A 24,368-nucleotide genomic window follows, 5' to 3' on the forward strand; every position below is an offset into this window, starting at 1 on the left:
TGTCGGGGAGTGGTGGACTGTCAAATTACTTCCAAAAGAGGACCATCATGAAACACATTTGCCCCCAAATTCTTGGCTGAAAATATACCAAGAGATGCAAATTAAAGTATTTTAACACTAATACTTATAAAGAGCAATAAATATAAATAGATCACAAGGAGGACTTACAGGAGAGGGGGGAAGAAACATTTATGGACTTTACATTCATGTGAAATATACATTGCAGCATGATAGAGAATGAGAGGAACGAAGAAGCCTGGACAGACTTGCACGAGACCTTTTGTTAGGATGTCCTGAGGTCTTGTATTGATAACTCATTCTGTGAGAATCTCCCCCCCCCCCCCCCAAAAAAAAAATAAAAAATCTACAACAAATATAACCACTTAATATCTAAAACTAATCAAATATGATGCTTCCATTTCCACCTTACCAAGAACACAACATAGGAATCAGTTGTTTTCATTTTGGCAATAGCAGCATGTTCCGATGGTGCTCGTTTCACTTCCTGAACTGCATTGTTGTTTTTTTTTTGTTTTGTTTTAGATATCAATTTGGGATTTTATCCAAAAGTCTTGAGAACAGCAGTTGAGGTTTCAGGTGACTGTGGCTCCATCTTGATGCTGTACACTCAAGAGCTGCATTTGAAATCCTGAATGCCTTCGTCTCTTTAGCCAAACTGGAAGAACAGATTCCCAGGTCCAGACTCTGGAGGAACAGAAAGAAAAGATTTGTTTACAGCGTGCGCTTAAATGTTGAAGCATACAAAGGAGTGTTTTTGGCCATAGAAAAAAAATGCTTTATATTTTTTATAAAATAAAAAAAAAGAAACTTCATGCAATAAAGTCACATTTTTCTAATCAAAAAGTCTGCCAAATGACAATGAGTCAGTTTTTCTCATGCTACAAAATAACGCCATATTTTTTGTAACAAAACTCAGAATGAACTCAGAACACGTATATTTTTCAATTACAGTTTTTGACTTCACAAGAATACAAATGTATTTTTCAAAAAAATACGTCTATATTCATATTTATGTCAAAAGAATATAGTTGTATTTCTAATAAATGAAGATATAAAGAAAGAATAAAGTTATATATTTATATTTTGGGCACAGTCTTAGTGCTGCGAGAATTGTATTTTTCAAGAAAAAAAGTAATAATTTTCTTTCCTGACTAGAAAAAACTTAATCGTACGAGAATGTTTTTTTCCCTTTCATAAAGCAAGCTGTAAGACGAGAATAAAGTCTATCAAAAACGGACAAAATAATTACAACAAAGTCAAATTTTTTAGGAAAAGAGTAATTTGTGTTACGTGAAGTCACATTTAGTAAAAATGTCATGTTTACGAGAATAGTAAAGAAAAATGTAAAATATTACGAGACTAAAGTAATTTTTTTTAAATAAAAAAAGAATCATTTAAGAATATAGAGTCAATTTCTTTGAAGAATGTCACCGTTGTACTTTTTTTGTTCTTTTTGACAAAATAAAAAAAAAATACTTGCCTGCGCTGGAATCAAAAGTAAATCCTCCACCATGGCCACCGAAGAAAGCTCTGAAGATGTTGTTTGCATCGACATCTAAACAGAAAAACAAAATGAAGAAAAGAAAAAAAAAGTATATTGTATTATCAGCATTTAAACTGGGAAAAGATCAGTGACAACACAATAGAGAGCTGTATCAAACATATTGCCTTGACATATACAACACTGTAAGATAGGTAGTCATTCAACAGTATTACGTATATTATAGAGTAAATACAAAAAAGGGCTGTCATTTGAATGAGCATGTGCAGCCAATGGTGTTACAAAAAGACTACATTGCAAAAAATCCAAGGGAGGAAAAGGACATAAATGTCAACTTGTGGCGCCATCTTGTGACTAACTTTCACAAGCATAACCAGTTAGGATCCAAACTGACAATAAATGAACACACAGCGCATTTACTGTACCTCCGCCGTCGAAGTTGCCATCGTCACCGAGGTCGTGCCCGTTGTCGTAGCGAATCTTCTTTTTGGGGTCAGACAGAACGGTGAAGGCCTCGCCTACTTCCTTGAATTTCTTCTCCTCTTCCTTTTGCACCTCGGGGGTGGCCGCACTGTGGCGGTCTGCCATATGCACACAGAAAGAAGACAAGTTAGACAATGTACAGTGAAGCCCTGTTTGTTGTGGGGGATACCGCTCCAGACCCAGCTGCGATTGGTGAAAATCTGCGATATATATACGTGTGTGTGTGTGTGTGTGTGTGTGTGTAGTCCAAGACCCGTACCTGGGTGGTGCATCAGGGCCCGTTTGCGGTAGGCTTTTTTGATCTCGTCGTCCGAGGCGTTCTTGCCGACTCCCAGCACCTTGTAGTAATCTTTCCTCTTGCTCTTTTTCAGCTCCAACTTGGCCGTCTTCAGCAGATGTTTGTGGTCTGGACACGGACATGAAGTTTTAACAACTGGCCCAGCCGGTCAAATCGCTCGGGGACCCACAGAGGCTTACCTGACGTTTTTTCAGTCTGGTACACTTTCTCGTAGTCCCGGACAGCCTCTTCATACTGCTCGGTTTCCATGAAACTGTAGCCAGGCAAAGAGTATGTAATAAAAAATAAAAAAACATGCATATTATATTATAAATATGCATTATTAGCCTCTTGTTGATTGTAAAAAAAAAAAAAAATAAAAAAAAAAATTCATTTTTGGGCAGAAAAAACTTGTAATGTCACAAGAATAAAGTCATTTAAAAAAATTATTAAGACATTTGGAATTTAAGAGAATAAAGTTGTATTTTTTCGACGACAAAAAAAACAAAACATAATGTTATGAGAATAAGCATACTTTTTAATGAAAAAAGTACAAATGTTTCGAGAATAAAGTTTGATTTTTTTTCAAGAAAGGCGGGGGTTGGGGGCACCCAAAAATTTACCGCATTCAGAGCTGTAAGGTTAAACATCCGACACTCACTTCTCCCACCCTGTTGTGTTGCAATAAAAAAGAAATTGTCACCCTCCGCAGTATTTTATGACACCAGACTGTACGCAGATGCTTTCTAATCATCTGATTGTGGGATACTGTGTGCAATATGCCAACTTTGCTGGGTTCTGTGCAAAAAGGCAAAGGAGGATGAATGCCCAGTTTCTCTTACAGCAATTTTGCGGGATCTGTTTAACAGAGATGACGATCGATCACACATACCACTGCGCTCTTCTCAAGTAGGCCTTGATGTAGGTGTCGTCGAGCTTGATGGCACTGGTGCAGTCGTCAATAGCCTGATTGGGTTTATTCATCTACGGTGAAGCAAGAAGTAAAGGAGGAGGTCAATAGTCATAACAACATATTATATGTAGTATTATTCATTCATAGAGAAATGCAGTGGTACCTTGCCTTACAAGTTAATTTTGTTTCAATCTTTTAACTTTTACATTCCTGTTTGAACTAACATTTGCACCTGTCTGTACTAAAAATTACTATTTCTTTCTGTGCCTGCTGTTTTTTTTTTTTTGTTTTTTTTTAAAATGTGTGTCAAGGATCTGGGATTCAAGTATAATCAAACGTTGAGGTTTATCCTCAAGGTTGACGTCGAACTGAAGGACTGATTAGGTCACAATGTGAAATAAAAAAAAGAGACAAGCCCCAGGTGTGTGCGCAGCAATTAAACCTTATCAACACATGTGGTTGAGAAAGGCATTCAATACAGAATCCTACACATAACCAAAGACAGGAAGAGTTGCTTGGACGCAGTTAAAATCTTATCAGCACACGTGGTGGGAACACCAGCGAACGACAAAACCAGACGCAAGTCATTATCACGACATCAGCCCTTCCAGGACTGACCAAGCAGAGAAGAGGGTATTGTCCTAAGTGACCCCATATTGCGTGCAGTAGAACATGTTTGCGTATTGTTCATTCGTCTCTAACTGCAATTGAATGTGTCCTCAGCCAAGGAGAATAAATGTTTTGTGATCGGCACCTGCTCGATCTGGAGCCTCTGTGTCGAGCAGCCGCATATATGACGCTTGCTCGTACCTCAATTTTGGCTCACAACACAAATTATATTTTTGAAATCACCCAACCAACAGCATGTAACTCAAAGAAAAACTTGTACATTGGCGCACTCGTAATTCCAGGCACCACTGTAGTGAGGTTCTAGTATTACCTTGGCTCCTGCTGCGGCTCTGTTGCAGTAGAGTTTGGCGTTGGTCTTGATGTTGTTGGGGTCAATCCCGAGGGCTTCGCTATACAGCTGATAGGCGGCTTCGTAGCTGTTGTTCTTAAATGTCAGATTTCCTTCCTCTTTCTTGGCTTTTAAGGCTTTGGCATTCTGAAACACATATTCGTTTTAAATCTGACATCGAAATCTTAAACGTATACCAACTAGGGCTGAAACTAAGTCATTCAAAAAAACAATCGGTTGAATATTTTTTCGATTACTCAATGAATCGGATTAAAAAATTTAACTTCCATCTATTGATTCAAAAACAGGACATTATTTCAAATGGACAGTGCAGAAAATGCACAAACATTAATTGATTATGATTCAGTTCCTGGTTTGGACTAAAACATGTCAGAGAATGGGCAAAAATATAAATGATTATTCCGAAATAAAAGATGATGTTTCCAAATGTCTTATTTTGATAAAACACAAAGACAATCAGTCTGCTTTTTTTTATTATTACAATATGTATAATTACTAATGTTTACTGTTGAGATGCTGAAATCAGAGCATTTGGACAATTTTAAGTAAAACAAGGTCTCTAAACAATTAATTGATTATCAAAAGTAGTCAAAAAAAGAAAGAAAAACCCACCCTGCAGGCAAGCCGGGCCTTTTCGTGGTCCGGTGCCATGCGCAGAGCCTGCATGAAGAACTGCACGGCCTTATCGATGCAGTCTTCGTAGTAAAGACACAAGCCTCGCACGTAAAGCGCGTCTGCGTTTGTGGAATCCATCCTCAAGATATCACTGGGGAAAAGGAAACGCAATGTCTCGCAATTGTATCAAATGTAGGAAATCTCCCAACATAACGGCTGGCGTTGCCTACCTGGCAACAGACTGAGCTTCGGGATAGCGTCCAAGGAGAGCAAGACACTCGGCCTTGAGGATTTTGAAGCGGTGGCAGGCAGATGCCAGAGCCAAGGCCCGGTCCATACAATACACCACCTGGTTCAAGACGACACAAATTGTACTTTTGAGTATATTTATGAGGTGGAACAATGCAAAGCATTTGTGAGGAAACAATTTCAATCAAGACGTGGTAGGTAAGTCACAAAGAGTCAAGTTAAGGACATAGATTCCACACATTTAAATAAATAATGACATAAAGGTACCAGAGGGTATAATCTGTTCCCCCCCCCCCTAACCTAAAAATAGTACAGCAAAAAACAGGTTTAGTGAAAATGACCTTTCTGAAGTCTCGCTTTTCAAAGCCAAAATCCGCTAGTCGCTCAAACTCCAGAAGAGTTTCTGCATTCTTGTTCTGGAATTAGAGATGAAACACGTATTGAGCCGCGTCGGACAAAACGCAGCCGACGCGATCAAAAAAGGCGGGTGCGGTCCCACCTCTTGCTGCGCCTCTCTGTTGCTAGGCTCCAAATCCAGAACCCTCTGAAAGCAGCAAGCGGCGGCCATGGCGTTCCCCAGAGACAGGTGGCACTTGCCCTCGCGTAAATGACCCTTGTGGGAGGAAAGAAGGGACGCCACCTCATAAAATCACGCACACGGTTGAGATTGGGAGTCAGGAGGGGGATTTGTTGAGACTCACCTTCATGAAGCAGTCGTCCAGTCGCACGGCCTGCTGGGAATCTTCCAGGGCTTCCCGGAAGCGACACAGCATCATGAGGGTGGCTGCCCTGTTGCCATAATAGCTGGCATTGGGACATGCATCTTGAATGGGAGGAGAAATCAGAAACAGTCAAAGATCCCAAAAGATAAGAATGTGTCTCCAAACTTTTGGTGTGAACACACGTGTATGTTCTGCATAAGTCTGATGAGCTGTCCACTGTCGGTGAACATAGAAAATCGCAAAGCATTCCCTCCTCTTGTGATTTTTTTTTTCAATTATAATACTGTATTGAAAAAATATCAATCACGTCATCAGCGACTAGTCGACGTCGACTTCTATTACATTACTGTTGGCTTGAAAAATTTCATCCTCTGTATGCAGTAACGGATGAAAATATTTTCTTGAATATTTAAACCGCCTTAGAGAGTCGCTGACATCATAAGTCATCTTATTCGATTCAATTGAAATTACGTTTACTTCAAATCTTTAGAAAAAAAATGTGTATCCTCAGTTTAAAGCATAAAATATCACCTCAAGGTCTACACATCTTATGACAATGTCTTAATAAACAAGGTAAAATAGTAAGAGTAGTAAGCAGTAAGTAATAGTAAGTAAGCCGAAACAAGCATAAATGCTTCAATGTAAAATTTCACTAAGAGATAAACCGTCATAAAAAACAACGGCATATTATGACCAACACTTCCACAAAGAACATTTTATCATGTGGTGATGAGGAATATACTTATGCTTTTTGGCCCATCAAATGTGGTACCGTTATGAACACAATAAGGCTGGATTTTCACTGCAGGTCCTCGCGCCTAAATTTGAAGGTGATCTGTGACAGGTGAAGTCTACTTACCAATGGCCTTGGTGTAGTAATTGAAGGCCTCCGAGTAGTCTTTCTTGCCGTAGAACTCATTTCCCTGCTCTTTGAAACCTTCGGCCTGACTGAAAAGGGAAACCAGAAGCACAAAGTCAAGGAGGGGGAAGTTACAGTTACGTAACGACAAGAATATTGATCACAAATTTAAGAGCAGTCAACGCCCGCTCTCTAAAATTAGAGAGGCTGACACTGATTTCCTGTAATCCTGTCAGGCGAGCCAAGTGTTAAGTGGCAACAATGTGGACTGATACCATGCAGGAGCAACCCGCTACGCAGCTCCCTAAAATATCACGTTACAGCAAGCCCTAACGACTCTTTATGCTTCACTATAGTATACGTCTACGCAGTCGATGACATGCACAACTCGCTCACATTGTTCTGTGATTTCGAGCTTTAATTCAACGGACATCATCTGCTTCTTCTTATCAGCACTCGCTTTCCTAGAACTCAAGGTTAGGGAAAAGAGATTTGGCAAAATACCTGCACAGGGAAAAAAAGGAAAACACGAGCACAGACTACAATCGATATCTGTACTTTCCCTGCGAGGTAACCCTGTAAACTGACGATGACTGGATGTTGTGAAATTGGCTGCCAATTACACGCGTCTTCATAGCAACAACATAACTTTGTGTCACGAAAGTTCGCTAAATGCAAAACACTAAAGGCGGCTCAACGTCACGGTAGTTATAACCACTCAAGCAATGGATGTTTGAAGACAAACGGTGCAGCAACACAAGTAGACAGACAATAAAACCATACTCACGGGCATATATATTTTATTTAGCCCCTATACGAAAAACAACTAACAGTTGACCATCTTATTTACAGCAATCTTATTCGTGTTATACCATCAGACCTAAGTGTATTCTATTATGGCTGTATTATATTGCCCACTGGTGGAAAAGGCATATACACACCAGAGGGAGGTCCATTGAATAACTTATTACAAATTATGTTTTACAGTATGTTTGTATACAGTTCATCATGCATTTGTAGATGAGCGGCCATTATAAATTTGAGAAATATGTCACCGCAACTGTATAAATGTTGATTATTATGCATAATGAGCAGTTGTAGGTGAAATGATTTGGGTGAATAAGCATTTCGCGGTCGTTTTACCATTTCTCTACCGTTCGTTTCATTTTAAAACATGGACTGTAAGGTACTGAACTACGAGTGAGCGTGATGTTATCGCTTCTGCGCATGATGAAACAAACACACATTCACAAAACTTCCTCTTTCGAGTTTATAGTTAAAGTCGTTGCTATAGCACATTAATGAAATGAGTCTGTTGGTGAATAAAAATCCGTCGCGGTGAACACGTTATTTGTTTCGGTCGCATGCTAGCTTGGTTAGCTTCGAAGATAGCGCTATTGTGCAACGAGCCAATCTTTCCAACTCAGATTCTTCTCAATGCCTTTTGATTTTCTGGGAAGCGCAGTTAAAGCCAAATCATTTCCCATTTTACCGTTCCAGTTCGCCCGCATTGTAAAGCTGAGCCTCGGCATCCACCGGCACGTCGATGTCAACAGCTGCCATTTTTTTTTCGAGAAAGGACGAATGTGATGTGACGTCATTTCCGAGTGACTTTTTTTTTTTTTTTTTAATTTGGATTTTTTTTTAGGTCATGAAAAATGTGGGCCACCGTAGATGCGTCACTGCTTGGCTTCCTCGAGCCACTTGAAAAAATATTCGTATATTGATTATTAAAAGGATTCAATCGTAAATGTATGTTGTATTTTGTTTTAGCTAAATATACAAAACGAGCACACAATTATTGTCATATTTATTTGGTCATTACAGAATAGAAACAAATATTTTTTTTTGTTACATTTTCCAATAAAAACAGGTAAGCAACCATCATATACTTTTTATGTATTTTATTTGTCAAATCATGTATTTTGCTGTGGTCGGCGCAAATCTGTTATAGACACTCAGGCACCTGAAAAACTTCCATCCATCCATTTTCTGAGCCGCTTATCCTCACTAGGGCGTGCTGGAGCCTATCCCAGCTGTCATCGGGCAGGAGGCGGGGTACACCCTGAACTGGTTGCCAGCCAATCGCAGGGCACAAACAAACAAACAACCATTCGCACTCACAGGCACACCTACGGGCAATTTAGAGTCAATTTAGAGTCTCCAATTAATGCATGGATGTGGGAGGAAACCGGAGTGCCCGGAGAAAACCCACGCAGGCACGGGGAGAACATGCAAACTCCACACAGGTGGGGCCGGGGATGGAACCCGGGTCCTCAGAATCGTGAGGCTGACGCTCTAACCAGTCGGCCACCGTTCCGCCTGAAAGACATTTATTACTAAAATATTGCTTAATAACTCATTTACAATTAAAGTAAATTTTCATGTGAATAGTAATTTAATTTTGTAATACTCTAATTACAGTAACGGGGTTGCAAATCAATGCTTTTTTGTGCAAGTGTGCATGCTAGCTGTGTTAGCTGCTAAGCTAAATGGACAGAACAAACTTGACAAGCTATATAATTAAAAACAAAACAACTTTGCTAATATCTTTTTTTCTGGTAATATGAGTAACAGGAGCATTGATTTGAGTGACACCCTCCTTTGAGAAAACATGAAAAATAGAAGCGAGAATTTACCTGAAGTCTACCTATGGTCAGATTAATTAATTTGACGTCATTTCTGCTGAGTCATGTAACTCACTGTTTTTTGGTTCTCTTCCTTTAGATGCCTCACAAGGTTTGACTCAGCGGGATATTTAAAATATATATATATAGAATAATTATTACTGCAGCTAGTTACCGGTATAATTTGTCTCATGACAACTATAATTTACACATTTCTGTATTCTGTCCAAGGATAATTTGAAATTTCCCTGACTCTCTTCCTAATAAGAACAAGCAGTATGGAAAATAGATGTTGCATTCAGATTAATTGGATATGATTATTTAGCACAAAATGGTCAAATACAGTATATAATGAATACTAATTTTAGCAAATCATTCAGCCCGGCCCATACTTTGTCTGGCCCAGAGTTGGTGAACAACTTTATTATAGGGGCCAGTTCACAAAGTTAATGTTAAATATTATGAGCATTTGTGGAATAAATGTTTTATTCAACAGTTTCTATGAGGTTTTAGAATTACATTGCTGACCGGATCAAATGCTTCCCAAAATACTCACAGGTGCCCACTTCTAAATTCTTACAGCACATGAAATTTAGCGATTGTTTCAATGCAGGAGAAATAAACACAACCACAACTGTGTAAAAATAGCACGACATACAAATGAATGCAGAATACATTATACACACATGAACAAATATTCATAACATTTCAGTCCACATTATTGCACTTAATGAAGAGTTACGCTAGTTTTAGTTAACCACATTTAAAAACATAAACCTATTGCTTAGAATGGAATAAAAGCTATAAAAATATTTTTAAGACAGGTATAATGATTCATGAAATTTGATTTTTAACATCTTGAGCAAAAAGCGTCTCAAAGTACATAACAGTAAAGTATTTGGAGAATTTGGAAAAAAGATTTCCCACCCCTGCTTTAATGGCTCATGTCAAATATAGTTTCTACTGGAAAAAACATTAAATAAAATAAAAAAATAATTCACCAAGTGTGGTGAATGCTCTTGGCTTTGTTTATGGCACAGGTCAGAAAAAGACAGAAAGACAAACAGAACAACGTTCATTATGTATTTGATGACAACGACCATACAATGCAAAGTGACTCTCTGCTGATTTTTTTTTTATACTTTGTGCTGAATAAGACAAGTGATTTATGTATGGAAACTAATTCAGGAATGATATAGTTTTCCCAGAGTACAACTAGAAAGCTCTCAAATTTGGCAACATTAGCGTAACCTTTACACTCTTGTGTAATGGCAGATTATTCTTATAAATAAAACAAAAACATGAATTATTATGGCTTCCAATGGGGTTCAGACCCCAGGAAACATGCACTCAAATAGTTGAGTGATGGTCCTTAAACAGTGGTACCTTGACTTTATAAAGAGAGGGGTGGTGGGGGAAGAGTGAGGCTACAGGGAGAAGAGATAGCAAGAGAGGAGGACTTGAAATACTTGGGGTCAACCGTCCAGAGCAATGGTGAGTGTGGTCAGGAAGTGAAGAAACGGGTCCAAGCAGGTTGGAACGGGTGGAGGAAGGTGTCAGGTGTGTTATGTGACAGAAGAGCTTCTGCTAGGATGAAGGACAAAGTTTACAAAACAGTGGTGAGGCCAGCCATCATGTTTGGATTAGAGACAGTGGCACTGAAGAGACAACAGGAAGCAGAGCTGGAGGTGGCGGAAATGAAGATGTTGAGGTTCGCTCTCGGCGTGACCAGGTTGGATAAAATTAGAAATGAGCTCATCAGAGGGACAGCCGAGGGTCGATGTTTTGGAGACAAAGTTAGAGAGAGCAGACTTCGATGGTTTGGACACGTCCAGAGGAGAAATAGTGAGTGTATTGGTAGAAGGGTGATGAGGATGGAGCTGCCAGGCAAGAGATCTAGAGGAAGACCAAAGAGAAGGTTGATGGATGTCGTGAGGGAAGACATGAGGGCAGTTGGTGTTTCGAGAGGAGGATGCAGGAGAGAGGCTTACATGGAAAAGGATGACGCGCTGTGGCGACCCCTAAAGGGGCAAGCCCAAAGGAAAAAAAGAAGATTTGTATGTTTGGTTGGTTGTCTTGTTAAATAAATGACTAAAAGTGCATTGGTCAGTATGGCTCTTTTTTTTCCCCTTCCCCCCACTTCATTCAAGCAGTGGCATAGCTCAAGTTTTGGTCAAATCTTTGCTCGCAACAAGCGACGACTCGTAACTTTAACGTCGTGTAGGTTGGGGCACTCGGAAGTCAAAGCACCACTGTATTTTTTGGGTGAATGTGCATACTTTACTGATGATGTGTCAAATGTGACATTTTGTCCTCATTGTCAATAAGGAGAGAAAATAATGGGCGGGTGCGTGGCCCTCAGCGGTCCCGGGGCAGGTCTGAAGAGGGCGGGGCTTATCAGGGGACTGTGGATGATGGCCGTGGGACCCTGTGGCAGTCGTAGTGCCAGCGGTGCTGATGCCAAAGTGCAAAAAGCAGCTGGATTGAGGGCGCTGGTGTGGAACCCTGCCGGCAGGGCCTTGGACAACTGCTTCTGCAAGGCCAGTTTAGTCTGCAACACAAGGGACATCCTTCAAAATGTACAGCAGAAAGCAGTGGTTCTCAAACTTGTTTATAAGTACCACCTCCCCAAAAATACTTAGCTCTTTATATCAATTTGCGCTCATATCTCAGATCATCTCTCCCCATTGTAATTAATAGAAATGGCATTGATCTGTTCCAGCCTCCCAAAAAATAACAAAAATGTGCCTTTTAACAAGAAAAATAGCACTATAATATTGTACCTCATAAAAACTTACAGCAATGACATAATTAAATAGAATGTATTGAATTAAAACGTTTGTGCATTATAATCTAATGTTCCTATTCAATTTATTGTGCTGCTCCTTCTGGTGTGCTCGCCTTGGCTACCAGGTGGCAGTATAATAGGTATACAGACCCAAAAGAGTAAGCGTCACCAGTACTCTTAGGGATTCAAGTCAGCTGCAATATTACTGTAGTTTTTTCCCCCACAGAGGATAAAGAATATATGACATATACATATCGCATATGGTGATACTGTCTGTCTTCATGCATTGCTCCACCATTTGTGTTCATATACCAGTAGCTTAAAGCGTTATAACACAACTACGTGACTACGATGTTATCCGTTAGCCCGCCAACGCCATTTTTTCATTATGTGTTAGCAATACGCTAGCGGGGGCGTTCTTAAAGTTGTTTGGTTGGTTTTAGTAAGAAATGGAAAACTTACGAATGTGTGTGTGTGTGTGCGTGTGTGTGTGCGCATACAATTCTTACCGCTAACGCAGTGCTGGGCTGCAGTTTATTATAAGGGGTGAATTTAGCCTTCACCTTGACAGGCTTCCCGGCCAAATGCTCTTTATGTCTCCTGCTGTTCATGTGCTGTGAAACACATATTGATGACATTATTAAAAAAAAATGCTCTAATTTATGATGGGTGAAAATGACAGTTGTCTGTTATTTATTATTGTACACTATTCACGAAAAGTTAGTGATATTGGACTTGCGGGTGAAATTACAGGTTGAACCCAAAATGCACTATAACCTTTGTAGGTAACCTTAATTTGACCTTCTCTGTGGAACTGTTCCATGTTTCAGTACTTTTTGTACAACTTGCTGTTCTCAAAAAGTATCCCTTTTTTTGTGAGTGGTGTATATTTTAAACAAGAAAATTCTCATTGCCGTTTACCTGTTTGAGCTGTTTCTCCGAGTTGACGGCCACCTGGCACAGTTGACAATGAAAACGCTGGCCTCTGACGCCCACTGCCGCCCTGGTCTTGTTGGTGCCCATCCGTTGCTTAATTATTCGGGAGGGGCGTCTCGCCGAGGACGTCCTCTTCGCCCTGCGGTGCGACTGACTGCTGTTGGGACTGTGCAGCATCTGCTTGTGTTTAGAGCCTGGTGAGGAGTGACATGAGTGCATGCGGTAACAGTGTCATGTGTGCTATAATGCTTCTAATAAAACAATTTCATTTAATGGGCCCAAAAATGATTATTTACCAGAAATAATACATCTTGTTTTATCCATCTATATTAGTGACACATGCTGACAGGCAGAACAATTAAACACTTTCACTAGATGGCAGAAGGTACGATTAACTTGTGTGTCCACTTGTTGCCATTCATCACAAAGGATAAAGAATATATGCCAGGGAGTATTGTTATATTGTCTGTCTACATGTGTCGCTCCACCATTTGTGTTAAAATATCTGTTGCACTAATGCACATTTTTAGCCCCAATATGGAGTATTAAATTGTTATTAGGATTAAGCCAAACAGACTTTCCAAAGGCAAAGCTATGTCCTGGTTTTAAATAAAAAAATGTGTAAGTTCTCATTGTTTGATGTTTAGTTTGACAGTAAATTTCAACTGGGAGCAAAGCAAAAAATAAATAAAAAAAGTCAAAGGACAGCTCGTAGCTTTAAAACGTGTAAGTCAGATAACTCAAGGCAGCACTGTAGATATTTTTTTCTGACATTTTTATTTGTGCTGTGAGATTTTTCTTAAGTAAAATATGTGCCTTGGCTCAATAAATATAGGGAAAAACTACACTATAGAAAGCCAAGTCGGGAACCTTGACAACATACAGTTTGTGAACATTTAACCTGCTCATATTTTTCATTAAATTTTTTGTTACTTAAAAAAAATACTGAAATGGCCCCTGATAGGATAAAGGTTTTGCAACCTTGTGCTGCAAAAATACAGTCCAGTCGTAAAACTCACCACTACAGTGAGCTTCTAGTTGAGAGCTGGAGTTCACAGTCACTTTGCACGTAGGACAGTGGAGCTCTTTTTTGTTGGCCTCCTTATCCTCCACCTTCACCTCATCATCTTCTTTTTCCCCGACAGCAGGGGGCCCGTGAGGGGGTTGCGGTGCTGGAGGCGGGCCTTCGATAGGCGCCCCCGCCAATGTTAAATGGGGAAGCGGAGGGCTGTGAGGAAATTGCTGGGACAGCTGAGGAGCGTGGCTTGTGGAGGAAACTATAGCGGGGGCAGCGGGGGGTAGGGAGCTCCCAAGGCCCTTTTCCGGTTGCGACGATATGCCTGAATCTGAACACACAAAAGCATGACAAGCATGACTGTCCACCACTAGTATTTTCTATATGGTAAACGCCATAACTGACTGATGTGATTCTTCCAAAAATGCAAGCTTTTTCCCATCAATCAATTATATTGCTGCATATATGAGTCTTGATTCTTTTTCTGAGATTTAATGTTTTGAAATTTTTCTTATTTAACTGTAGGTTTTTCCATGGATATGTTTGAAATGAACTGTTTTTTCAATGGTTATCAAAATACATTTTAAATGTATATTTAATTCAAATACTGTATTTAAAGAATATTATTTTCTTGCTTCTTTATTTATTTCTTTATTTTTTTGATCACTTGTTTAATTGATTTAAATTAGGTGGTCACATGGACATGACTCATGAGCCAATACAAGGTTTATTATATATAATAATATATTATATATATTAAAAATATATATTAAAGAAATCTCAATTAATATTTCATATTTCTTTTTCTATGTATTTATTTACAGTATAAGTAGGTGTTTACACAAATATTCAAAATAAAAAGAGCAATAAATCAACAGTCACCAGCACACCCTTAAAACATAAAGTAATTAGAAAAGGAGGTGTTCTGATGATGAATAATGAAAAAAGGCATTGCTTTTCAGGTGCTATTTGCATGCTCTAATGCCTCTTTGCAGGGCGTCTGCGCTCGATGGGAGTAATTAGCCGTGCGACAAAGGCCATGATTGCAGGACAGGTAATAGCTGATAATCAGTCAACAGAGTGGCAGCTAGCAGACTTAGCACCTTCTAGTCGGCTGCCTCAATTACTACTCATCACCAAGAGGAGGGAGAGTGGAGTGTTCGTGAAAATATGGATATTAACTTGCCCAGGTGCACCTAATGCGCTTCATCGTTCACACCTTCACTATATCTGGGATTTTTGAGAAGTCATTTATTTATTTATTAATGGGGTTTTCCAGCATACAGTACCGGCAAGTCTGAATTTACATTTGCACGCCTTCAGTGTAGTGTCACGTTCTGTTGCAATATGCCGGGCAGCTGTGACGTCTACTGGAAGAGATGCAGCGTGATGAACAGCAAGAAGAAGATGCAGCGAATGTCCCCAGTAACGGTAATATAGTAATTGTTCTCACAGAGCAGAGAGAATACTGTATATGCCTTTGAGTTCTGTTTTATACTCTGTTTGAGGTGTTGCTGCGTCGTATGTATTTAGGGGGCAGTTGTTTGAAGGTTTATAATTAAACTAACATCAAACTGCTAAGAGGGTTAGCCTGTCTATGGCGTTTCACATTATATGTTATCATTACACAAGCAAAATTATACAGTATGGTGTGGTTGAACATTTTTGTATCTTTTTATACAATGTTTAATTCTCTTTTTTACATGTCAATTTTACAGTAAACACGAAGTGACAAACAGCTTGACGCAAAAACGTTCTGCCTCTTATTTGGAAAACTGTGTGAGACATAAAGTTAGAACAGGAACTAAGGAATCATTCAAAAGTGTGTTTGAATAAGTGAAAGTGGTATCGACATCCCTACATAAAACTACACTATATATTAAAAAAAAAAGAAAAAAAAAGCATTTTTAAAATTCTTTTTTTTAAACAATGTATGGTTTCTATTTTTTGCAGATTTTCAATGATTGCGGGTCTGGAATGCAATTCCCCAGATAAACGCTCTACGTGTATATTTTTAATACCTGTTCTGTCTGAATTCAAGTCTATTTGTGGTCCACTTTCTCCCGCCGTCTCCTTCTCTTTCTCCGCTGTGGGAGGGCCGTGCTTGTTCTTTTGCCGGTTCCTCTGGTTCTCCAAGGCCTTCATCTTGCGAGTGTGTTTGTGACCCTTGTAGTGGGCCTCAGCCTGGTTCTGGTCATGACATACATACACACCAACATGCACATATACATTTAAGAGGTTGCAAAAGTAATCACACTCTGTACTTGAGTATAAGTAAGATGCTGGTGTAAAAAAAGACTCAGGTAAAAGTACTAATTCGACTCCTTTATGTAAAAAACACAGACTATGAAATGTATTTAAGTACAAAAGGAAAAAATATATATATTTTTGTTGTCCATTATTTTTTTGATTTTACTGTATATATTTTTATTACGTAGTGTTTGCGAAGGCTTTTATATGATCAAAACATGCTCCCATAGCTATACTAACATTGTGAATTGACCAAGAAAAACTAAATACATTAGCCAATAATACACACTGGGGGAAAAAAACTTATGTGTTTATATATGCTGTCCCTGCTTTTTCCGCCTTATCAGTTTACATCTTTTTTTTTTTACGTATTGTCATCATCCACGGAGGTTGAAAAAAAAAAAGAATAAAAACTACCCCATATTTATAGTATGTATGGACTAGAAAGTAAAGCTAGCTATGTTAAAATGTAGGGAGTAAAAGCAAAAAGTCACCAGAAAAATAAGTAATCAAGTAAAGTACAGACACCTGATAATCTACTGAAGTAGAGTAACAAAGTATTTATACGTTGTTACATCCCACCACTGATACTTACACACAAGTGTAGAACAAGCGTATACTGGGGTGATTTAATTAGTGAGGGGCAGCATGAAATCAGTTCAGCGTAATCGCTCCATCTGCTCCATCTTTTCGGCTTCGCATGCAAGCATGGAGCTGGGAGATAAATGATAATAGTCAGCGTTTGACTGCGGGGAAGCCCCCACATGGCCGCCGCATTCATCGATGTCCTCACAAATGAGCGCCCCGTTCGGAGTCGCGCCATCTCATGACCATCCTCCTGAGCTCATTTGCTCATCTCGCCACTGATTCAGTGTGACACAAATTGCCCCCATGTCTGTGAACGCTCACATGACCTCTGAGCTCATCTCTGCGATTGCATGCAGACTCCGCACAGACTGGAGAGAGAGCACAAGAATCTGTTTCCAGCACACACGAAAGCACCGGAACACATTGGGACGAAATGCCGGACAACGGACACACGCTGAATGTCCGTCAACATGAACCATTCAGGGTGATGTTATGGGGTCAGAGGCCAGTGTACTATGACTTTACTATGTTCCACAAGGGCTGGGCGATATGGCCTTAATATAAAGTCTCAAATTTTGTATTTCTTAAACAAAAATCAGATTTAAATTGAATATCTTTCCCCCTTCGCTTATAGAAAAAGCAAAAACCACTGACATTATTTCCTGATAAAAACAACAGCTTTGAAAAAACAAAAAATACCTTCAAGTTTGTGACCAAATCATTGTAGTAAAATGACTCTAGTGATTCAGCACAGTCAAAATAAAAAACTGTCATCCTTATCCCTAAAACACAGTGAAAACGAACAGGGTGGTCACTTAACAGAATACTAACCTAACCTAAACAAAACACACACAAAACTACTACTACTACTATCGGGAATCAACAACTATGTAAACAATAAACACGTAATTTCTGACAGTACACACAAAAGCCCGCTAGGCATGCGAGGAATCCCTTGTTCCTTGCAATGTGTGACAAGGTCTTTGTGAATGCGACATTGACTGTTGGTTGCTCAATAAAAAAAGTCTCTTCCTCAAGCAATCCTGAGGCATTTTTGCTCATTGCGAGTTCCATCTTGAAATTGGTAATAATCTCTCATGTACTGTAGAGCTAATAAGGCATCAAGGAACTAATTAAATGCTCTACAAAAGCAATTACGCTGTGAAGTAATTTTTTGCAATAAGGTTCCCTTTAAAAAACATTTATTTGTGCAATGCTGCATACTTTTTTTTCCATAATTCTGTTTACTGTATGTTTTTCATTGGTGTGCCCATGCCTCGGGATCAAAAGGTTTCAACCTTTTGATGCCCCATTTATACGTGGCGTATAAATGGGCAACACATCTTTGGCAATGTTGAGTGAGATTGACTCTGCGATTGCCTTCCACCGCCTCCAAAACAATGTGAAAATGATTCTGCTCATGGTGCTAAAGGGAAAGTTGCTAAATTTAGGTAAATTATCACTAAGTTGGCAAAACTGACTCCTCTCTGTTCGAAGCCATGTTGTGACTATAACAGTGCACGCCAGTGGGGACATGCTATGGAAAATGCAGAAAAACAAAACCAAAAACCAAAATATCAATAATCGCCCAGCCCTATGTTCTACCATAGTAACGATAACAATAACAATAACAATAACGTGAGAAAACGTGTCCCATGTAGGACAAAGTGTTGCCAACCCATCTGTTGGGACCTGATACCTGCCTGCGACCGGACATCCACCACCTGCAGTCAAGCGCCACGCATGTCAGCTTCAGCTGGCAAGGAGGGAGGAGAGTGCCTATTAGCTAGGTGCCCCAAACCTTCGACCAACGACTGCAACATTTGGTGGATTTGCGGCAGTCTTACTTCAATCAGTGCTTCTGGTCATTCACGTTAATAAATGAAAAACTTTCAAAGTCAATGAAAAACGTTTTAAAGTCGTTAAAATTTAACTTGAAAAATAAACCCATAAATGTATGCACACTGGAAATACACAGACCAATCACGTGCATTGTAACATCTTCTGCACGACACCAGTCAGCCAATCAAATGGTTAGTTTTGAGTCGCTTGACGAGTGGAGAAAGTGGGTGTGCGCAAGGCAGGCAAGCGGTGAGGAGGGAAGGAAGAAAGGGATGTTTATTGCAAACAATGTTTTAAAGATTAAAGATGTTTGGGTGTTGACATTAGTTGAGATTGTTTATATCCAAAATATGTTTTGGAAAAAGCAAGAGCGAATGCAGCAACTCAAAGTGCTCCTTTAATATTTAGTATATTTGATATAATATTGTAGATATTCCATTTTCAGGTACCTTTGGATACCTTGTGAATATTATTTAACATAAATTCAAGGAATGTTTTATTTGTCCTTCCATTTCCTTATGAAAACCAACAATAAATATGAAGGATATATTTGGACTTTACGTTCGCTAGGGGGAAAAAAAGGCAGACGAGGACATAATTGCAAATGTGCTCCCCTCAACTTGCAGAGTGGCCTTTATTCACACAGCTAACAATATAAATGCAAATATGTATAAAAATGAACTGTATAAGGAAAAGGTAGCTAAATTAATATGAATAGGAATGTGTGATAAGGACAGGGAGGCCGCACACGCTGATTGGTTTCCTCTCAGAAGCCAAAAAAATGGAAGAAAGATAAGAAAAGGCTACCTCGGCGATATTTTAGTGTGCAGAACCTACGAAACGTGTGAAGTATGCGCATGGCACTTACAGTGGAGTTGAAGCGGAGGTGACAAATATTACAGGTGATAGTTGTTCTTCTCTTAGGCGGGGCGATGCCGAATGTGTGGTTGATCACAGCCTTCTGCACCGGATCCATCTGTGTAAGCACATGGATTTTGGTCCATGACCCAAAAACATGAGCCATACTCAAGTGAGTGACATTATAGTTACCGGATTTTATCAAATAGTGCCCAGATGTTTTTTTTTTTTTCCCCCAAGTGGACAACTAACTGAAACACAATGATGGTAATGGTCTTTAGTTTGACAGTAAACAACTGGGAGTGGCAATAAACAGATTTATTTATTTTATTTACTGGAATAAAACATACAATTTAGATAAAATGGGTTTCAGTCTAGAGTCAATAATTGGAATTTTTTTGTTTTCTACCAGATTACGTAAATTATAAATTTTTTAACAAGGTTCCAAAAGAGCCGTTCAAAGGCTTACTGCACTCCAATAGAGTAAATGAAAGATGCAATTTTGATTTTAAGAAGTGTAAGCTCCCTCTGCTAACTGTACACAGACTGTGATATTAGCAGTATATTAAAAAAAAAGGTGGCACTGAGAATATACAAAAATGTCATTCTTTTTAGGTTATTTTACATCATGCGCATTGTGCAAACGAACTTTATTTGAAGGGTTAAATATATTAAAATGAATGTATATTTACTAATGACCATAACTGATGTTATTTAAAAATATGCAGTAAAAAAATTGTCTCAAAGAAGCTATAAAAGTAGTAAAATTGAACAAGGCCTGAGGGTTAAATAAAATATTTTCTTATTCTTATTTTGATCCCAAGGAATCTCACCGTGTTGAAATTTGGGAAAAGGCTGAGGGGCAAGGAGGGTCTGATCCTGAGTGGCAGGAAGTGCTCCAGGTGGTTGTGTGACTGGAGGCTAGCTCGGCCTGACAGAGGCAGGGAACCCAGGAGAGGGTGGACCTGGTTGTGGGACAGCGCACCTGGAGTGGGGAACAACACACGCAAAGAAACACATCAGTCAGTGTGGTCCAACCGTTGCCATTTCAGTCCAAGGCGACACATGCCAATGAGTTGCAATGATTGTATGAAATAAATTTTTAAAAAATAGCAGCAAATGATGAGTCACTCCGCGTGACTATCTCGTCACACTTGGCTGGCCCGCACACTGTCAGATTGCTCAGAATTTACACGCGGCGTGACCTTTGTCTTAACCCCAGGCGAACATTAGAGCGCTGACATTTACACGCACAGCGTGATACAAAGGTGTGGGGGTCGGGTAAACAGTTAAGAAGCTAGTCATCAATGACGCAAAAAAAAAAGCGTAATTGTATTCTATTTGTTCTAAAAGTGTTCATTCATTGCGGCCAAAGGGAGAGCACTAGTTGGGTGCAGCCAGCAGAGGCGCCACTGATCTAGTCTCAACTAGTTTGCCGCCTAAAGAAGCACAACATGGCAGCTAAGGCGTAAATCAGTGTTTCCCCAATTATTGTTCAGCCAGATTTAGCATTCAGGCTAACAAAGTTAGTAACACAGGCTAAAAAGGTTATAAATTTAGGCTACAGACTAGTGAAGTTAGGAAACAGGCTGGTGAAGTTATTACACAGGTTAGCGAGGTTTGCTCGCAGGTTAGCAAATTTAGCATACAGGCTTGCAAAGTTATCACGCAGGCTAACAAAATCAGCACAGAGGCTGGCCGAAGTTAGGTCACAGGCTGGTGAAGTTAATACACAGCCAAGTGAGGTTTGATCACAGGTTGGCAAATTACAGGCTAGCGAAGGTTGCATGCAGGCTAGCAAAAGTCACAGCACAGGCTAGCGAAAGCAACTCTTCCGGGTCAGAGTTCACGACATTAAGTGAGAAGTTCCGCCATCTCAAAATGAAAAAAAAAAAAGTAAAAAAATATATATATATCAATCAATTATTCATGGTTTATTTTCCCTGTAGTCGTAGGAACTTCAGTCAAATCCCTTGTAAACGGCTAGAGTGCATCAAAAGGAACACATTTTCTGTTCAAATGTGACTTTAGGGATATTAAGAAGGTTTGTAAACTCAAGGATTAGCATCAGCGTGTCAGTTAACCTAGTTTTATTCTCCACATTTTTTTTTTAGTGTGTTTAAAACCAAAGTCTGTCAAACAGCTTAAAACTGCTAATGAACACACATTAATAAGAAGGCTTCAGACATAAGAGTTTTCACTCTGGTCAGATGGATCCACTTGTGCTTATCTCCTCGTCAATGTGATGTTGGGTGGGGAGGTTGACAATGATTCCCACTCAAGCACAAATCTGCAACAGATCTCGTCTTTGACATAGCAAAGTAGTGTGAAGCGTTTGATTCATGGAATTTTGCAACCATCTGTGGTTGTTTGCAACTCTTTTCAACTCAACTCTTTCGACGAGACGGCGTCCATTAACTTTCACGATAGCACCATTGCAGTTTGTTTGGAACACTCGCTGAAGCCACTTATACTGGGTATGTATTACACCAGCGGTCCTTGAGGGCGTTTTATACAGTGTTGTAAATAGTAACTTGTCGTCGTAGGACTTAACGAGGGGCTCTTAACTTACAATAAAAAGGTTGAGTGGGATTTAGTCAATCATCTAGCTAGAAAAGAGCCACAAGGAAGGAAATAAACACCAGTAGCTACCAAGAATGGAAGAGAATTTTGTAGTATTTTTTACGAAACGTAATTTACGGTAACTTGTGAAACACGGACAGACTGTGGAAGTTCTAAGGTGCAACTCAATTTGCTCTGAGATGACCTTGGATTTGATCACATTTTTAAGCATTTTTATCAAATCCATATAAATATACCAAACTGATCCTTTTTACTAATCTGCATTTGTCCCCTTTTTCTATCGAGGAAGGCGCTTCTTCACAGAGTGTAGGTCACAGCAGCCAGCTTTCTCATTTCCAGTGGGTATAAAAGATTATGAGGAAAATAAAGTACTGTGGAAAAAATATAAATAAATAAATAAACAGTGAGAAAGGCTTAATCTCTTTTATTTCCAAGATTAGTCTTTGGGTGACTCAACACCACAGAGGGAGAGCTGGAGGAAATGAGAAGCTTTAATTGCAACATAGTGGCATCATAGGAAAAGCTTTGGTTCTTTTCACAGTGATCATCTGTCTGAGTCTGGTTCCCTGTCAGTACTCGCTCGGTGGCTCTCATTCTTTCATCGTTTTTTTGTGAGTTTCTTTTAAATGTGTAGAGAATTTAAGAAAATAAATAGACTTGTATGTGATGTAGTGGTGGGAAGTATCCAAGTACAAACACTTTTTGTTACTGTACTTCAGTGGATTTTTCAGGTATCAGGCTCTGGACTTTAATTGAGCATTTATTTTCCGGACGACATTTTGACCAGTACAACAGCGTTTGAGAGCAACAACACTAAATTTAACACACTTTCCTCTCATTCACACTTGAGACCTTGGCAAATGACATTGGGTTAGGGAAAATAGCTAATTGGCCCTAAAAAAGTTTGACATTTTCACAAAGGGGTGTACTCACCTTTGTTGCCAGCGGTTACAACATTTCTGGCTGTGTGTTGAGCTATTTTGAGGGGACAGTAAATTTACACTTATTATTATACTAGCTCTACACTGACTACTTTTCTGTGGTAGTGTGTCGTGTCATTTCTTCAGTGTTGTACAATGAAAGATATGTAAAAATATTTTTTAAAAAAAAGACGTAATGTATAAGAGGACAAAACGGGGATGAAAAATATTAGTTTATACGCTTCTATGAAGACAATTTTCACATGAAATTGCATTAGTACTGATGACATGTTACGGTTCAATGGTTTTATGTATGTCAGATGAAGCAATGTTTATGTTCCATTTTTAATATTGTGGTTGGAGGAGTACACAGAGAGGTGTTTTATAACAGAATGTGCAGTACCTTAATTTCGAAAACTAAGGAATTACATAAGGATCTTTTGGCAGACAGGAATATGTAAACTCCATCCAACCATTTTCTGAGCCGCTTCTCCACACTAGGGTCGCGGGCGTGCTGGAGCCTATCCCAGCTGTCATCGGGCAGGAGGCGGGGTACACCCTGAACTGGTTGCCAGCCAATCGGAGGGCACATACAAACAAACAACCATTTGCACTCACAGTCACACCTATGGGCAATTTGGAGTCTCCAAGTAATGCATGTTTTTGGGATGTGGGAGGAAACCGGAGTGCCCGGAGAAAACCCACGCAGGCACGGGGAGAACATGCAAACTCCACACAGGTGGGGCCGGGGATTGAACCTGGGTCCTCAGAACTGTGAGGCTGATGCTCTAACCAGTCGTCCACCGTGCCGCCAGAATATGAAACTGAAACACTAAATTAAGCTTCCTCTCCTGAATGGTTTCTGTGTTAAAACATTCTTCCATGTAATTATATGTTTTGCACTCTATAATAGAATGAGGCTTAGTTTTTGTCAAACAGAAAAGCCGCTGATGCCATTCAGAGCCGGTATAGCGGCCAGCGAACAATGCAGGCATCCTAAGAGGATCTGCAGCATTCATTAAAACTTCCAATGACGGCTCTTCTCAGCTCTCCACTGGATGGAAACAAGGACCAAAAAAAAGTTTAAAAGGGACGATGCCTAATTTCCGTGATGGTTAAGAACAGCTCTTGTGCCTTCATCTGCTGCGGAGTCTTGAAATAAATTAGCTTCATTGTGACAGAGGACTTTGCGTGCCAAGATTGTGTGGCAAAATTATCCCGCTTGCGGTCACTGTCCGTTTAATCCCACACTGCAGCAGCAGCAGCAGCAAACGCTTGAAGGGAGTTCTACCTGCGGGGCACCAGGCAGCGCAGATCAGGCCCCCAGTGGTAATCTGGCCTA

At 39.6% G+C, this 24,368-nt stretch overlaps 2 protein-coding genes across 7 annotated transcripts in view; both read right to left on the reverse strand.

Annotated features, from left to right (window-relative positions):
* Nucleotides 1-172: 172 nt before the first annotated feature.
* Nucleotides 173-8,200, reverse strand: LOC133395155 (dnaJ homolog subfamily C member 7-like). Its single transcript, XM_061663856.1, has 14 exons — nucleotides 8,112-8,200; nucleotides 6,620-6,708; nucleotides 5,740-5,861; nucleotides 5,538-5,651; nucleotides 5,380-5,454; nucleotides 5,020-5,138; nucleotides 4,787-4,940; nucleotides 4,136-4,300; nucleotides 3,175-3,266; nucleotides 2,483-2,556; nucleotides 2,265-2,411; nucleotides 1,948-2,103; nucleotides 1,502-1,576; nucleotides 173-705 (listed from the first exon to the last, which is right to left on the reverse strand). The coding sequence occupies exons 1-14, from the start codon at nucleotides 8,180-8,182 to the stop codon at nucleotides 668-670; spliced, it is 1,491 nt and encodes a 496-aa protein (XP_061519840.1). The 5' UTR covers nucleotides 8,183-8,200; the 3' UTR covers nucleotides 173-667.
* Nucleotides 8,201-9,714: 1,514 nt separating this feature from the next.
* Nucleotides 9,715-24,368, reverse strand: part of LOC133395202 (zinc finger protein 385C-like) — a 37,501-nt gene continuing 22,847 nt past the window's right edge. For 3 of the 6 annotated variants that reach the window (XM_061663947.1, XM_061663948.1, XM_061663951.1), the window contains 7 exons: nucleotides 20,357-20,508; nucleotides 19,534-19,641; nucleotides 16,007-16,175; nucleotides 13,990-14,316; nucleotides 12,956-13,164; nucleotides 12,544-12,648; nucleotides 9,715-11,797 (listed from right to left, as the gene is read on the reverse strand). In XM_061663947.1, coding sequence (XP_061519931.1) covers nucleotides 11,567-11,797; nucleotides 12,544-12,648; nucleotides 12,956-13,164; nucleotides 13,990-14,316; nucleotides 16,007-16,175; nucleotides 19,534-19,641; nucleotides 20,357-20,508 — 1,301 coding nt within the window. In that variant the 3' untranslated portion in view covers nucleotides 9,715-11,566. Of the gene's footprint in view, nucleotides 11,798-12,543; nucleotides 12,649-12,955; nucleotides 13,165-13,989; nucleotides 14,317-16,006; nucleotides 16,176-16,830; nucleotides 18,407-19,533; nucleotides 19,642-20,356; nucleotides 20,509-24,368 lie in introns of those variants that run through there. The other 3 variants (XM_061663950.1, XM_061663949.1, XM_061663952.1) reach the window with 3 other exon arrangements.

This window comes from Phycodurus eques, chromosome 19 (assembly GCF_024500275.1).
Source record: "Phycodurus eques isolate BA_2022a chromosome 19, UOR_Pequ_1.1, whole genome shotgun sequence".
In the NCBI taxonomy this organism is placed as follows: Eukaryota; Metazoa; Chordata; class Actinopteri; order Syngnathiformes; family Syngnathidae; genus Phycodurus; species Phycodurus eques.